The sequence below is a fragment of the Pipistrellus hanaki genome, assembly GCF_964339955.1.
Source record: "Pipistrellus hanaki genome assembly, chromosome: 11".
Lineage (NCBI taxonomy): Eukaryota > Metazoa > Chordata > Mammalia > Chiroptera > Vespertilionidae > Pipistrellus > Pipistrellus hanaki.
Window position 1 is genome coordinate 14,599,927 of NC_140513.1, and position 16,333 is coordinate 14,616,259.

The window sequence follows — 16,333 nt, forward strand, 5'->3', positions numbered from 1 at the left end:
ATAAAAACCTGCCAATAAAGTTTTAAGTTGTACTTAGTGTGTCATTGACAGTGGTGTAAGTCAAGATTCTGAAACAACTCATCATGTATCCAAAGACTCATCAAATAAGTAAACATTGAGGAAAGGCAATCCCTCTCTCTATAGGGAGCTATGTACATGGGAAAGAGTCGTGAAAGAACTCTCTGGTGTTCTTGAATTGGAGATATCAATTAGAAATCATGGATTCTAAAATTTATAAATAGATTGCACATTATAGGTCATATATCAACATCTATACTGTTTCCATTACCCATTCTTCCTCTCCCATTTCTGACCGACCTGCTGTGAGTAAATATTTCTTTAGCTTCTTAGTTTCTAGTTTCTGCTTCTTGTGTTTTTTTATATATATTTCCCAGTTTGCTTCTCTGAGATCATTTAGAATCCTCGTAGTCAATAAGTACAACTAAAGTTTCAAAATGAGTAATAAATGATAACAGATTATAACTCAAAGAATAAGAATTTCTGAGTCTATAATGACAAATTAATAAATAAAACACTAATGAGTGTGAAAAAAGCGTCATTTTATTCTTATCAGAGAATACAAGTAATGAATCGAGAAGAAGTAATCCTATATGATAAAAGCATAGTATGGAAATTGTCCCCTCCACCCAGAATTTGGCTGGGTGTTCAACCAGGGGGCAGGGACAGCCAGGAGAAGAGAGGGAGGTCCTGGGCAGGGGGCAGCGGTGGCAGGTAACCAGAGAAAGGTTGGGAGGCCCACCTGTGGCAGGAAGCTGGGAGAAGGAAGGGAGGCCTTGGTCAGCAGCTGGCACCCACTAGGGGCCTTACCATTTGCTCGCATTTCATGCACTGGGCCTCTAATGGAATTATAATATCTGGCAACAACATTTACAATAATTTTCTAATATAAGAATCACCAATAGATGTCAAATGCAAGTGAGTTGAAATTTTAGTAAAGAAAAAGTTATGTTTGTCTAGTATCAAAATATCTACCTAAATGTTATCTATTAGTTATAAGGTTAAAATAGTAACTTAAAAAAAATAGTAACTTTCCAGTAGATAACCTGGCAGACACTACATTAGCCAATTATAGGTTAGGGCAAAAGTATGTTTAGAGAGATGGAAAGTGTGTTGTTTGGTTTTCTGTGCGTATGTTGAAAAATAATACAATAATAATAAATAATAATATGTGAAAAAACTCTGTGTTTTCGTACTCCAATTGGAAACCTGCCTTTTTCCAACCTTATATGGCATTTTACCATATTTCTCTATGTTTAAAATAATTTAAAATGTTAAGTTGAAAAAATCATTTATACCAGCTGGAATAATGGCCAAGAAGAAAGCAGTCCAGGGCATGACTAGAATCAAGAACACTGTCCCCTAGGAGTCCAGTCCTTCTGGCTGTGGAAACACAGCTCCCCAACGGACAGTCAGAAATTAGCCAGAAACATGTGGACTTGGACTTCATTGCAGTCTCTTGTTAATAATTGTTATCTTTGGACTCATTTCTCTGGAGCTGGTTAAGGAGAAGGAAAGTCTGTAGAAGTGCCAAGGCCCCAGATGTTGCTTCTGTGTGTCTGGATGTGAGGTCTCCTGAAGAAAACCTGAGGAGATGGGCAACAGTCTGGAGCAGAAGCTGTTTGAACTCACCGATGAGCCCAGGTGAGAGGAGCTGGAAATCTGCCTTTGGCTATGGATCTGCCTGAGTGCTAGTGGGTGTGTGAGATTTTGTGTCCATGAATCCATGCATATGTCTGCATGTATTGTGTATATTTATCTACATGGTAGTTAATAGTTAAACGTTAAGTGTGTGTGTGTGTGTGTGCATGTGTGCATGTGTGCACACGCGCGCACTATGTATCTGACTCAAAGTCTTGTTTTAATGCATGTAGAACAAGTTATCATTGCTTAGCATGTGGTGAGGGATTCCGGATTCATGCCTGTCATCATAAACACTGGCATCACAGCTGAGCATCAGGAGTGAAACTGTTATCTCTGCTCTAGACAAGAAGATGACCAACCTCACCAGGAACCAAGGTCAGCTCAGAGAGGGCTCACACCTCTGCTCAGCAGCGGGTACTGGTGCACACGGGAGCTGTGTCTGTGGTGACACACTCATGTGTGAGAGCTGGAAGGTGTATTGTTTGGTTTTCTGTGTATGTGAGCTGGTGCCTGGGATATTGTTACTGGTTTAATCTCTACCTGTCACAGAATAGGCTTCACCGCATCAAGTAGGCTCCCAACCCCTGGAAGGGTGGAAGCCTGCCTCTCAGTAATAGGAGGGCGAGTGCTACTTGTTGCAGTGAGTGTATGGCTGGGTGTGCATATGTGTTTCAGTGTTTGTTTCTTAGAACATTTCTTTTTACAAAAAATACCTTTTTATTGATTTTAGAAAGGAGAGGGAGAAAGACAGAAACATCAATGATGAGAGAGAATCATTGGTCAGCTTTCTCCTGCACAACCTGCAAGGTATTGAACTTATAGATCGAGCAAGTGCTCTAATCAGAATGGAACTGTGACCACCTTGTTGATAGGTTGATGCTCAATCACTGAGCCACATCAGCTGGTTTCCTATAAGATTTTCTAATTGTTTGTGGTCTTGTGTACTTTTGGTGATGTGTGTATGGCACTTGAGATATGTATATATGGTGAGTTGAGTGTTCACCAGATGAGTCATGATTCAGTTGTTAGTATTTTTGTGGATGAGTGGTCCATCATTGTGTGTTGTAAATATCTCAGTGTGTTACTTACGTAGTTACTTATGTAGATTTATAAGTATGTAGATAAGTGTTTTTGAGCTGAACCACATATTTGCTATTCTTCCCTGAGAACAAGAACGTGGTCACAGGTAACTGGAATCCTCAGCTCAGCAGTGTGTGTGTGTGTGTGTGTGTGTGTGTGTGTGTGTGTGTGTTTATGAGTATCAGAACTCAAGTGTGTCCTTACCTGACCTCCTTCTCTGGAACCATTAGCTAAGATAGCCACACTCTAAGCAACTCCTGGTTTCTTGAAATAAAACCGCTCTCATTTCCATGTACCAAAGTGTGAGACTCCCTCAGATGTCACAACTTCTTCTTTTCATTTTAAAATGTACTTTTCTGGATCTTATTCATCATTTTTTCAATTTCCCTTTTCTTTATGTTTATTAAACACCCCAAGAAAATAACCTGCAGGCATCAGGCTGTGAGAAATTATTGGGCTGATTCACCATCAAATAGTGGAGAGACTTTGGGAAAGTTACTTAAATTTTGGTCTTAGTTTCTCTGTCTATAAAATGAAAAGAATTATACTTCTCTTACAGAGGCTCTCAGTAAACAGTTGCTGTGTAAAATAAAGTTATCAAATTTGACAATTTATTGTGAGTTAGAAGCTATATAAATATAAAGGGATGGTATTATCTAATAAGAGGTTTCAGAATTTTGGACAACTTTGAGTCCTCACAGCTCTAATGTAATACCTTGTGCTTGGCTCCCCTAATGAAGCAAAAGGAAGTTTCCCTGTGTAACAATTAAGAGCATCGGTCCTGATCACAAAGATATGTTAGATAGAACCCCTTGAAGTAGCTAATACTTGGTGTTTTTATTATGTAAAAAATAATATATATATCAAAGTTTACATATGACACATTACATACATTATACACACTGATATACAAATGTCTGTGTGTCCTTCTATTCCCTATTGTATTATATTGCTGTGTGCCTATAGAATTAGTATCACTTATGATTCTATTTATTAAAAACTAAAAAAATGAAAGATCACAAATTCGTAGTGCAGCTCTAACAAGGTTTTAAAATCTGGGAATGTAAGGTTGACATGAGAATTTCATTAGGAAATGTAGGTAGGTCCTCAGGCTAATATGCAAATGTTGTACTAAATGTTCAACAATATTATTAAAGACATTATGTGAACTACTTTGGTTTTGGAGCTATTCTGGCATCAAGTGGTTTGAAATGGTCACCCATTTGAGACAGTCCTTGAGTTTACAGCTGTGGATCAGTGAGACATGGCACATTCACTGGAGGAGTGTGAAAATGGTACAAGAAGCCCAACTCAGCCCTGGAGTCCCACATTATTTTAAGGCACTAACAAGCAATACAAGTTTCTGGGGCTCGTCTCCTGTTTCTGCCACAGTGAATTATTAGGGTTTGGCTCAGGCTGGGTATAGAAATTATCTCAGTTCTTAGAAGAGGTCCTGACACGGACTTGATGACAAAAAAAAAAAAAAAAAAAATTTAAATGAAAAGAAGAAGTTGTGAGATCTGAGGGAGTCTCACACTATGGTACATGGAAATGAGAGCAGATTTGTTTCAAGAAACCGGGAGTTGCTTACAGTGTGGCTATCTCAGCTAATGGCGCCAGTGAGGGAGGACAGGTAAGAACAGGTAAGTAATGGTTGCAAAAAACAAAGAACCCCTTCTTGCTACTGTATGATAAGGTCTTGTGACTACTTTGGGGGAGCAATGTTTTCCTGGAGCCAGACTAGGAGAGAGGGAATATGCACACATCCACAGGTGTGAGAAATTAATATAAAAGTTTTTAAAGATGAATGGGTTTCCCAGAGAATGATAGTATGAGATGTGATGGTTCTGTTCCTCCTTTCTAGGTTCCTGAGATTCCCACTCCTTCTTCATTCCCAGCAGACAGAGGAGCAGCATGAGGCCTGAGAACCAGAGCAGCGTGTCCCAGTTCCTCCTCCTGGGACTCCCCATCCCACCGGGGCAGCAGGGCGTGTTCTTCACCCTGTTCCTCGGCATGTACCTGACCACGGTGCTGGGCAACCTGCTCATCATCCTGCTCATCGGGCTGGACTCCCGCCTGCACACGCCCATGTACTTCTTCCTCAGCCACTTGGCCTTCTCTGACATTTCTCTTTCCTCTGTCATTGTCCCAAATATGCTTATGAACATGCAGACTCAGCAACAATCCATTTCCTATGAGGGATGCATTTCTCAAATGTATTTTTTCATATTTTTTATTGGTCTTGACAACTTTCTTCTGGCTGTGATGGCATATGACAGGTACGTGGCCATCTGTCATCCCCTGCACTACACCACCATCATGAGGGAGGGGCTGTGTGTGCTGCTGGTGGCTGGCTGCTGGATTCTATCCTGTGCCCATGATTTGTTGCACACTCTCCTATTGGTCCGACTATCCTTCTGTGTCAATAATATCATCACCCACTTCTTCTGTGACCTCCTTGCACTCCTGAAGCTGAGCTGCTCAGATATCTCCCTCAATGAGCTGTTCCTACTCACTGAAGCAGGAATTATTTTCTTCCTGCCTTTTGGTGTAATTTTGGGCTCTTATATCCGTATAGGCACCATCATCCTGAGGGTCCCCTCCACCAAGAGACTCTATAAAGCCTTGTCTACCTGTGGCTCCCATCTCTCTGTGGTGCTGTTATACTATGGGACAGCTGCAGGTGTTTACTTTTTCTCCTCTTCCTGGGGTTCCAAAGACATAATTGCTTCAGTCATGTATACGGTAGTTACCCCCATGCTGAACCCCTTCATCTACAGCCTGAGGAACAGAGATATAAAACAGGCCTTAGAGATGTGTGTCAATAGGGTTAACGTTTTTAACTGGAAATCACTAAATTCTCATGTTGCTGTCAGGAGAACAGCGAGATAGATCTCCTAAAATTATTGTATGTTTCACATTTCCATAGAACTTTCATAGAACATGCCTTCTATTGTCTTATACAAATTTGTTACTATATCACCTAAGTAATATTTGATTCTTGGATTGTTAATAATTCTTTATTCCCAATTGATGTTTTTCATTTTTTCATCATCTTTTATAAGACATTTGCAAAATCTTATGCAGAACATGTTGCACAATTATAATTTGTGTATTTGTCTCTGTTTTGCAATGTCATTTTTGCTTATGTATTCTTATTTTATGTTATAAAAACTCACTTATTTAGCATCATATTCTTCCTCTGGTGAACTTTATATATTGGTTTATTTATTTTTTAACTAATCTTTTATGCAGGGTTAGTTGGCTTCAAGTTTATTGTGCACATCTCTTCCCACTGCACAAACAATTACCTCATGTTGGCAGACTGCAATCAGCCATGATGAATAATTACATATGAAAATTGGTATGTGCTACAAAGCAAGGCTGTTAAAAATATACTTTTCAAAAATGCATTTATGAGCATACCACTTTCTTTATAATTATGAAAATGTTTTTAGGAATGGGTCCTACCTTAACACCTAATCTACTTCTCATATCTGTCCAATTTTTATAACACCATTTATTGAATAAACTGTCTTTATCCCATTGTATGTTCTTACTTCCTTTATTGAATATTAATTAAACATATAGGAGAAATTTTATTTTTGGATTCTGTATTCTGTAGCACAGATTTTTTATGTCTATATTTATGCCAGTGCCATACAGTTTATGTTACTACTAAAGGCCCGATGCACGAAGATTCATGCAAGAATGGGCCCTCCTTACCCTGGCTGCCAGCACCACCTTTGCTCTCGTCAGAGCTGCTTTTCTGTTCTGGCCAGAGCTGCCTTTCTGCCTTCACATGCTGCCCAGATGCCTTGAGCAGCTGCATAGTTATGGCAAGAATGTCAGCATATGCAATTTGTATGCTCACTCCTGATTGGCTGGTGGGCGTAGCAAAGGTACGGTAGATTCACATGTTTCTCTTTCATTTGTGTAGATGACCTTGTAGTATAATTTGATATTAGGTAGTGTGATTACTCAAACTGTACTCTTCTTTCTCAAGTTTGCTATGGCTATTCAGGGTCTTTTGTGGTTCCATATAAATTTTTGAAATATTGTTCCAGTTCTGTGAAATAAGCTATTCATACCTTGACAAAAATTGCATTAAGTCTATATATTGTTTTAACTACTCTGGACATTTTAGTGATGGCAATTCCTCCTATTCATAACATATTACATTCTTCTATATATTTGTATTTCCAATTTCTTTCTTCAGTGTCTTATAACTTCCTAGTACAGATCTTTTACATCATTATTTAGATTTATTCCTATGTAATTTTTTAAAATAACATGTATGTTAAAAATAACACACACACACACACACACACACACACACACACACACACACACTGAGTGGCCAGGATTATTATGATCTCTGAAAGCATAATAATCTGGCCACTCAGTGAATATCCTATATAATAAAAGGCTAATATGCAAATTGTCTCTTTGACCAGGAGTACAATCAGCAGGCAGGCTGGCCAACCTCCCATGTTCCCTTCCCCTGGCCAGGATGGCCGGATCCCACCAATGCACGAATGCATGCACGAGACCTCTAATTTATACCTGTATACACTGAGTGGCCAGATTATTATGATCTCTGAATGCATAATAATCTGGTCACTCAATATATATAATCTTTATTGTTGAAAGTATCACAAATGTCCCCATTTTCCCCTATTGATTTCTCCCATCCTGCCCCTGCCTAGCTACCCCTGACATTTAGCATCCTATAGTCTGTGTCCATAGGTTATTCATATACAAATATGAGTTTGTTGGTTGATCTCTTCCCCTCCAACTCTACCATACCTTCCCTCTGATGTTTAATAGTCTCTTTAATGTTTCTGTGTCTCTGGATCTATATTTGTTTATTGGTTTACATTGTTCATTAGATTCCACATATGAGTGAGGTTATGTGATACTTATCTTTCTCCCATTGGCTTATTTCGCTCAGCATAATGCTCTCCAGGTCCATCCATGCTGTTGCAAATGGTAAGAGTTCCTTCTGTTGTACACCAGCATATTATAGTATTCCATTGTATAAATGTACCACAGTTTTCTTGTTTGTTTGTTTGTTAAATATATTTCATTATTGATTTCAGAGAGAAAGGAAGAGGTATCGAGAGGTAGAAACATCAATGATGAGAGAGAATAATCGATTGGCTGTCTCCTGCACAACCCCCAATGGGAATCAAGCCCGCAACCCAGGCATGTGCTCTTAGCCAGAATCAAACTTGGAACCCTTCAGCCCGCAGGCCAACACTCTACCCACAGTACCATAGGCTAGGACAATACCAGTTTTTTAGTCCACTCAATGTTGATGGGCACTTATGCTGTTTCCAAATCTTACCTATTGTAAATTGCCCTGTTATAAATATAGGGTTGCATAGATTCTTTCTGATTGGTGTTTCTGATTTCTTAGGATATATTCCTAGAAGTGGGATCATTGAGTCAAGTGGGAGTCCCATTTTTAATTTTTTGAGGAAATGCCATACTGTTTTCCACCAAGGCTGCACAAGTTTCATTCCCATCAGCAGTTTACTATGTTTCTCTTTTCTCTATATCCTTGCCAGCATTTGTTGTTTGTTGATTTGTTGATGATAGCCATTCTGGCAGGTGTGAGATGGTATTTCATTGTCATTTTTATTTGCATCTCTCAGTTGATCCCATTTACAATAACAAAAAAATTTTTTTAAGATACTTAGGAATAAACTTAACCAAGAAGGTAAAAGTCCTGTTCTTTGAAAACTAGGGGGTGTTGAAAAAAAGAGATAGAGGAAGACATAAACAAATGGAAGAATATTCTATGTTCATGGATTGGAAGAATCATATTTAAATGTTTATAATAGCCAAAGCAATTCATAGATTTCATGCAATCCATTAAAATACCAACAGCATATTTCACAGGCCTATACCAACAGCATATTTCATAAACAAATATTCCAAAAATTTATATGGAATAAAAAAATATACCCCAAATAGCTGCAGCTATCTCGAGAAAAAAAAACAAACACAAAAACACAAAGTTAGATGGGTCATAAAATCAGATATCAAGTCATACTTAAAATATTTTCACTGATTTCAGATAGGAAGGGAGAGAAAAAGAGAAATAGAAACATGAATGATGAGAGAGAATCATTGATTGGCTGCCTCTTGCATGTCCCACACTGGAATCAAGCCCACAACCCGGGCATGGGACCTGATCAGGAATCAGGCCATGATATCCTTAGTTCATAGGTCATCTCTAAACAATTGAGCCATGATGGTGAGGATTTTCATAGGTAAATTTGTGATGCAATTGAAAATGAGACTATAATAATTTCTTAGTTTCTCTAACTGCTAGTTCACTATTGGTATATACAAATACAACTGATTTCTGGATATTTATCTTGTATCCAGCTACTTTCCTGAATCCACTGATTAGCTCTGGCAGTTTCTTTGTGGAATTAGAGTTCTCTATTTACAGTCACATGTCTTTTGCAAATAATGACAATTTTACTTCTTCCTTTCCTATTTGAACACTTTTTATTTCTTCTTTTCTGATCGCTGTGGCCAGGACTTCAGTACTATCCTAAATAATAAAAGTTTAATATGTAAATACACCGAACAGCAGAATGACTGGTCAGTATTACATGCACTGACCACTATTACCCCTCTATGAGGGGGAAGATGCTCATGCAGGAGCTGCCCCGGGTGGTCATACATCCCCACAGGGGGAAAGCTGATCAGACAGAAGCCAGGCTGATGGCTGGCCTCCATGGCAGCACTAAGGAGCAGTGAGCAGGTGGGCGGTAAGGAGCAAGGGATCCCTGACTGCAAGTGGGGACATCTGTAATACTTCTAACAATATGGATAAATTAAAAACAAAAACAAAACGAAGTTTTAAGCTGTACTTACTGTGTCATTAACAGTGTGGTATGAGCTCAAGATTCTGAAACAACTCACCATGTATCCAAGGATTCAAGAAGTAAGTAAACATTGAAGAAAGGGGAGCCATTCCTCAGTCCCTGGGAAAGGAGATATGCATTAAAACATGGGAAAAAAAGAGACTGTTAAGAACTCCATGATGGCAAACTGGAATAGAAGGTATTGAATAGAACACATGGATTTTAAAATATCAATATATAAATAGAGTAAAATTTATAGGTTATAGAGAAACACCTATACTTTTTCCATCCCCCATTCTTCTAACCCTATCTTGACCCACCTCCTATGGGTAAACTTTCCTTTAGTTCCTTAATTTCTAGTTTTTACTTCTTGTGTTTCTTCTATGCATACTTCCCAGTTGGCTTCTCAGCAATTATTTAGAATCCTTGTAAGTAATGAACATACTCAGAGCTTCAGATTGAATAACAACGGTAATGGATTATAACTCAGAGATTAAGAATCCTTAATGATATAAATAAATTAATATGAATGGAAAATAAGAGTAAGATTCTTCTCATTGGAGAATAGCTAATAAACATAGAAGAAATGATAAAATTAGAAAAATCACCATTTGGCCACCACATTTCCAATAATTTTGTCATGTAAGAGTGATCAATAAATGTTAAATGTAGTTGATGATATTTTAATAAACATATATGTTTATATTGTTTCAAACTATGTATCCAAATGAAACCCAATAATAACCAGGTTAAAATAGTAACTTTTAAATAATGATAACTTTACCGTAGATAACCTGGCACATGCCATCTTAGCCAACTGATAAGGGTAAAACACTAGTCATTGGAAAAATTAATACCATATACCTTCTAATAATATGCTCTGTGATACATCTGCTGAAAATCTACAGCTGAAATATACATACATACAAATATATGGTAAATATAGTAAAATGTTAACCATTGGGGTATCTGCTTGAAACCTGTCCAGGAATTCTTTATATATATATATATATATATATATATATATATATATATATATATATATATATATATTATTGATTTTTTACGAGAGGAAGAGAGAGGGATAGAGAGTTAGAAACATAGATGAGAGAGAATCATCCATCAGCTGCCTCTTGCACACCCCCTACTGGGGATGTGCCTGCAACCAAGGTACATGCCCTTGACCAGAATCGAACCCCTTTCAGTCAGCAGGCCGACACTCTATCCACTGAGCCAAACCGGTTTTGGCCTGTTTAGGAATTCTTGATATCATTTTTACAACTCTTCTATATCTTTAAAATAACTGCAAAATAAAAAGTGAAAAAATCCATTCTCCCAGCTAGAGCAATGCCCAAGAAGAAAGGTGGCCAGGGCATGACTGGAATCAGGGACACTGTCCCCTAGGACTCCAGTCCCAGTGGCTCTTGGACACATGGCTCCCCTGAGGGCAGTCAGAAATTAGCCACAAGCTTGGTTGCAGTTTCTCATTAGCAGTTAAGTATTATCATGGACTCATTTCTCTGGAGCTGGTTAAGGAAAAGGAAGGTCTGTAGAAGTGCCAAGGCTTCTGTGTGTCTGGATGTGAGGTCTCCTGAAGAAAACCTGAGGAGCTGGGCAACAGTCTGGAGCAGAAGCTGTCTGAACTCACCGATGAGCCCAGGTGAAAGGAGTTGGAAATCTTGGCTATGGATCTGCCTGTGTTGCTAGAGGGTTCATGTGTCAGACTTGGTGTCCATGATTGTATGTCTGTCTGAATATGCCATGTATGGTTTTGTACATGATGTTTGATAGTTTAGTGTGTGTGTGCACTATGTATACGACTCTTTTCCTGAGTTAGACTTAACCTGGGCCCTATTTTAGTTTGTGTAGATCCAGTCACCAGCCTCCTGGCATGTGATTAGGGACTCCTCATTCATGTCTGTCATAGTTAACACTGGCATCATGGCTAAGCATTGGAAGTGAGACTGTTGTCTGCTGGACAAGAAGATGCCCAACCTCACCAGAAATCAAGGTCAGCTCAAAGGAGGCTCAGATTTCTGCTCAGCAGCATGTGCTGGTACACATGGGAGCGGTGTCTGTGGGAAACACACATGTTGAGTGCAAAAAGGTATGTTGTTGGGTTTCCTCTGTATGTTACCATGTGTATGAGACTACATGCATGGTGGTCGTTTAATGATAGTGCCTGTGACAGAATATTCTTAACTGCCCCATACTGATAGCCCTCCCCAGGCAGGGAAAGAGACCGAAGGGGGGAATCATACCTCTCATTAATAAGAGGATTTGTGCTGCTTAATGTAGTAAGTGAGGCTGGGTGGGCATATGTATTGTTGGTGTGTGTTTCCTGTGATATTTTTGAATTGTTTGTGCTTTTGTGTGTTTTTGGAGATGTATGTGTATAGTGCATGAATTATGTATATGTGGGATCAAATGTTTACCAGGTGTGTCATGAGCCAGGTGTGCTGATGTGCATTGAGAGTGTATGTGGGTGAGTGGACCATGGTTGAGTGATGTGTGTGTCTCGCTTTTTGTATTAATTATGACTTGTATGTATGTCTATGAATGTTTACGAACTGAACCCCATATTGGCTACCCTTCCTTTAGGATGGAAACATGATCACAGTTCATTGAAATTCTCAAATCGGCAGTGTGTGTGTGTGTGTGTGTGTGTGTGTGTGTGTGTATCTGAGTCTTCCAACTTGCCCCTATGACCAGAAACATTTCCTTCAGAGCCCTTCTCCTGGGGCACCATTGGCTGAGCTAAATAAGCTCCAAAGAACCCCCTGTCTAAAATGGATCTGCTGTGCTTCTCACATACCTGAGTGTGACTGGGTCACTCAGAGGTTTTTAACACTTTCACTTAATGTTCAGGCAAAGAAACAATAGGTGTCATGCTGTGTGAAGTCAGAGTGCAGGACTGCCACCCATTGGTGTGGCGAACCTTAAGAAAGTCACTTAACTCATTGGCCTCTGTTTTCAATCTACAAAGTGAAAGGAATGACACTTGTCTCATAAAACACAAATCCTCAACTAACATGTATTTGTAAGCAAATCATAATAAATGTAAGGGGGTTTTGTTAATTGGAAAACAGACTATTATCAAGGCAGGGAACTCTCTAGGTAGGGATCTAAGAAAATTTTGAAGTACTCTCAACCCTAAATTAGCAAAGGGTATTCCCAATGAAAAGAGAAGTTTCATAGGGAGTGGGTAAGAGCAGGGGTTCTCATCATGCAGACATATTAGACTAAACTGCACGAAGCAGTCAATATTTAATCATTTTCTCCTTCACATTTATTCTTAAAGAGGACATAAAATATATTAGATTTAGGTGTGTACAACATGGTGATTTACCAATTATATACCAATCATCACAGTAAGTCTTGTAACAGTCAAGTCACCATACAAACTCCATTAAAGAATACTTGGTACTTTTTAATCCACAAAAATGGTGTAAAATTTATATCCTTCATATTTCTATTTCCTAACAGAATTCTTCATGCAGCTGTGAAGATTTCTAATATGGGAATGTAAAGCTAATGTTACATTTACTTAGCAAACTAGATAAAACCTTTAACCTTTTGTTCAATACAGTGTTTTTGCCACCAAAATGGTCATCATTATTATGAAAGATCGTTTGTGGACTATTTTGAAGATTTTTCTGGCATCTATGGTTTCAATGGCCTCCCATTTCTAACTTATCCCTGTTTTTACAGCTGAAATCCAATGGGAAAATGCCCCACAAATGCCCACTGAGCACTGGTGTCTCCCATTACTTTAAAGCCGGAAGAACTGACAGTTTTTCGGGGGCTCACCTTCTAGTTCTACCAGGGGGAATTATTACAGTTTGGCCCTAGGCTGGTGTAGAAATTATCCCTCCATGCTCATCAAGATCTAAACTCATAGAAGTGGGGACTTTGCTTCCCTTGTTCACTGCTGCATCTCAGTCCTTAGCAGAGGTCCCAACACTGACTCCATATTCAATAAATCATGGTGAATGATACAATGAATATCCTCCTGCTTCTTTGTAATGAGGTCTTGTTGACTACTCGGGGTTCCGATGTTTTCCAGGAGCCAGACTGAAATAGAGGAAGAGGCACACATCCACAGGTGTGAGAAATGAATGTGAAAGTTTTTAAAAATGAATGGGTTTTCCAGAAAATGATGGTATGAGATGTGATGGTTCTGATCTTCTTTTCTAGGTCCCTGAGATTCCCACTCCTTCTTCATCCCCAGCAGACAGAGGAGCAGCATGAGGCCTGAGAACCAGAGCAGCGTGTCCCAGTTCCTCCTCCTGGGGCTCCCCATCCCACCAGGGCAGCAGGGCGTGTTCTTCACCCTGTTCCTCGGCATGTACCTGACCACGGTGCTGGGCAACCTGCTCATCATCCTGCTCATCAGGCTGGACTCTCGCCTGCACACGCCCATGTACTTCTTCCTCAGCCACTTGGCCTTCTCTGACATTGCTCTTTCCTCTGTCACTGTCCCTAAGATGCTCATGAACATGCAGACTCAGCAGCAATCCATCTCCTATGTGGGATGCATTTCCCAGTTGTATTTTTACATGTTTTTTGTTGGTCTTGACAATTGTCTTCTGGCTGTGATGGCATATGACAGGTACGTGGCCATCTGTCATCCCCTGCACTACACCACCATCATGAGGGAGGGGGTTTGTGTGTTGCTGGTGGCTGGCTCCTGGATTATCTCCTGTGCCCATGATTTGCTACACATTCTCCTATTGGTCCAACTGTCCTTCTGTGCCAATAATATCGTCACCCATTTCTTCTGTGACCTTGCTGCACTCCTGAAGCTGAGCTGCTCAGATATCTCTCTCAATGAGCTGGTCATATTCACCGAGGGAGGAATTATTTTTTCCCTGCCTTTTGGTATAATTTTGGGCTCTTATATCTGTATAGGGATCATCATCCTGAGGGTGCCCTCCACTAAGAGACTCTTTAAAGCCTTTTCTACCTGTGGCTCCCATCTCTCTGTGGTGCTGTTATACTATGGGACAACAGCAGGTGTTTACTTTTTCTCCTCTTCCTGGGGTTCTAAAGACATAATTGCTTCAGTCATGTATACGGTAGTTACCCCCATGCTGAACCCCTTCATCTACAGCCTGAGGAACAGAGATATGAAACATGCCTTAGAGATGTGTGTAAATGGGTTAAATTCTTTAACTGGTAATCACTAAGTCCTCTTGTTGCAGTCAGAAACACAGTGAGACAGATCTTCTATAATTATTGTACAGGCGATATCCCCCTATAATCTTAGATTATGCATTCTATTGTTATGTACAGTGGTCAAATTAATATTCGAGTTGGTCAAATTTGCTACTTGGGTTGTTACTAATTCTTTATTCCCTTGTTCATAATCTCTTATAAGACTTATGCAAAAATTTTTGTAAAATATGTTACACAATTATAATTGTGAGTTTGTAATTTTAGACTATGTTATTGAGGACTCTTGGTTTATCATCATGATCCAGTCCTGATGAACTTTTTTTTTTTTTTAACTAATTATTGTTTGCTGTCTCACTTGGCTTCAAGCTGGTTGTGCATATGTCTTCCAACTACATTCAACAATATGATGTTATTAGACTTCAATCAGCCATGATAAGAATAATTATACTATGAAAATTAGCATGTGCTAGCTACGAAGCTAATTTTCAAAGACTTTATAAATGCATTTTTAAAATGAATTTAATAGCCACATCTAGCAATGGATCCTTTTTTAACACCCTGTCAATTTATGATATTACAACAGACATATTATAACTATATCTATAGACACTAGTATAGCATTGGTAGTAAAGATTCCTCTTACTCATTGTTAGTGTTTACATATTATTATTTCCATCACTTTAAGGGTTGGTATGTCTTTATATCTGTGGGGTATCTATCACTAACAGTGTAAAGTTGGATTTGCACTTTTTGTAAAGCAACAATTACTATATTTGTGGAGAATTTTATCTATTGATATCCTATATAATAAAACCCTAATATGCAAATTGACCAAATGGTAGAATGACTGGTCACTTTGATGTACACTGACCACGAGGGGCCTGACACTCAATGCTGGAGCTGTCCCCTAGTGGTCAGTGTGCTCCCACCGGGGGAGCACCACTCAGCCAGAAGCTGAGTAAAATATTACTGAATATGCAAAATATAAATTTAGATTTATTATTTTTATTGAATACACCTGCTTCACATTTATTGTCTCTTATCTTCTTCCCTTTTGATTAATCAAATATATGTATTTTATTCCATTCCCTCTTATTTACATATTAATCATATATGATGTTGTTGTAATTCTTTTATGTGCTATATATAGATATAACTTCTTACTTATTTTTAATTTTTAATTATAGTTTAATATACAAAACATAAAATTTATCATGTTAGCCATTGGAGATATACAATTGGATGGCATTTAAGACACACAACACCAATATGGAACATCAATGAAATTTACTATTTTGCAACTGGGAAAAATTTAAGAACAGAGATATTTATGAATCAAAATGGAGAAATAGGATACACTGTTACATTTTTTAAAAGCAATGTGGGGGAAATCATTTATAGCATGCTACAAGTCATGTAAAAATGAAGGGGGAGTATCGGTAAAATATTCATATATATGCCAATCCTATCAAATAAAGAGGGAATATGCTAATTGACCATAACTCCATCACAAATATGGCTACACC

The 16,333-nt window shown here is 38.7% G+C and overlaps 2 protein-coding genes across 2 annotated transcripts; both read left to right on the top strand.

The window, feature by feature from the left end:
- Nucleotides 1–4,656: 4,656 nt before the first annotated feature.
- On the top strand, nucleotides 4,657–5,634 carry LOC311630267 (olfactory receptor 1J4-like; the record flags this gene model as incomplete). Its single annotated transcript, XM_084899133.1, has 1 exon — nucleotides 4,657–5,634. One exon carries the CDS (start codon nucleotides 4,657–4,659, stop codon nucleotides 5,632–5,634), a length of 978 nt encoding a protein of 325 aa, XP_084755259.1.
- An 8,242-nt stretch (nucleotides 5,635–13,876) lies between these two features.
- LOC311630354 (olfactory receptor 1J4-like) lies at nucleotides 13,877–14,811 on the top strand (the record flags this gene model as incomplete). Its single annotated transcript, XM_084899262.1, is given in 2 exon segments — nucleotides 13,877–14,786; nucleotides 14,789–14,811. Coding segments are annotated over 2 exon segments (933 nt in total).
- Nucleotides 14,812–16,333: the final 1,522 nt, after the last annotated feature.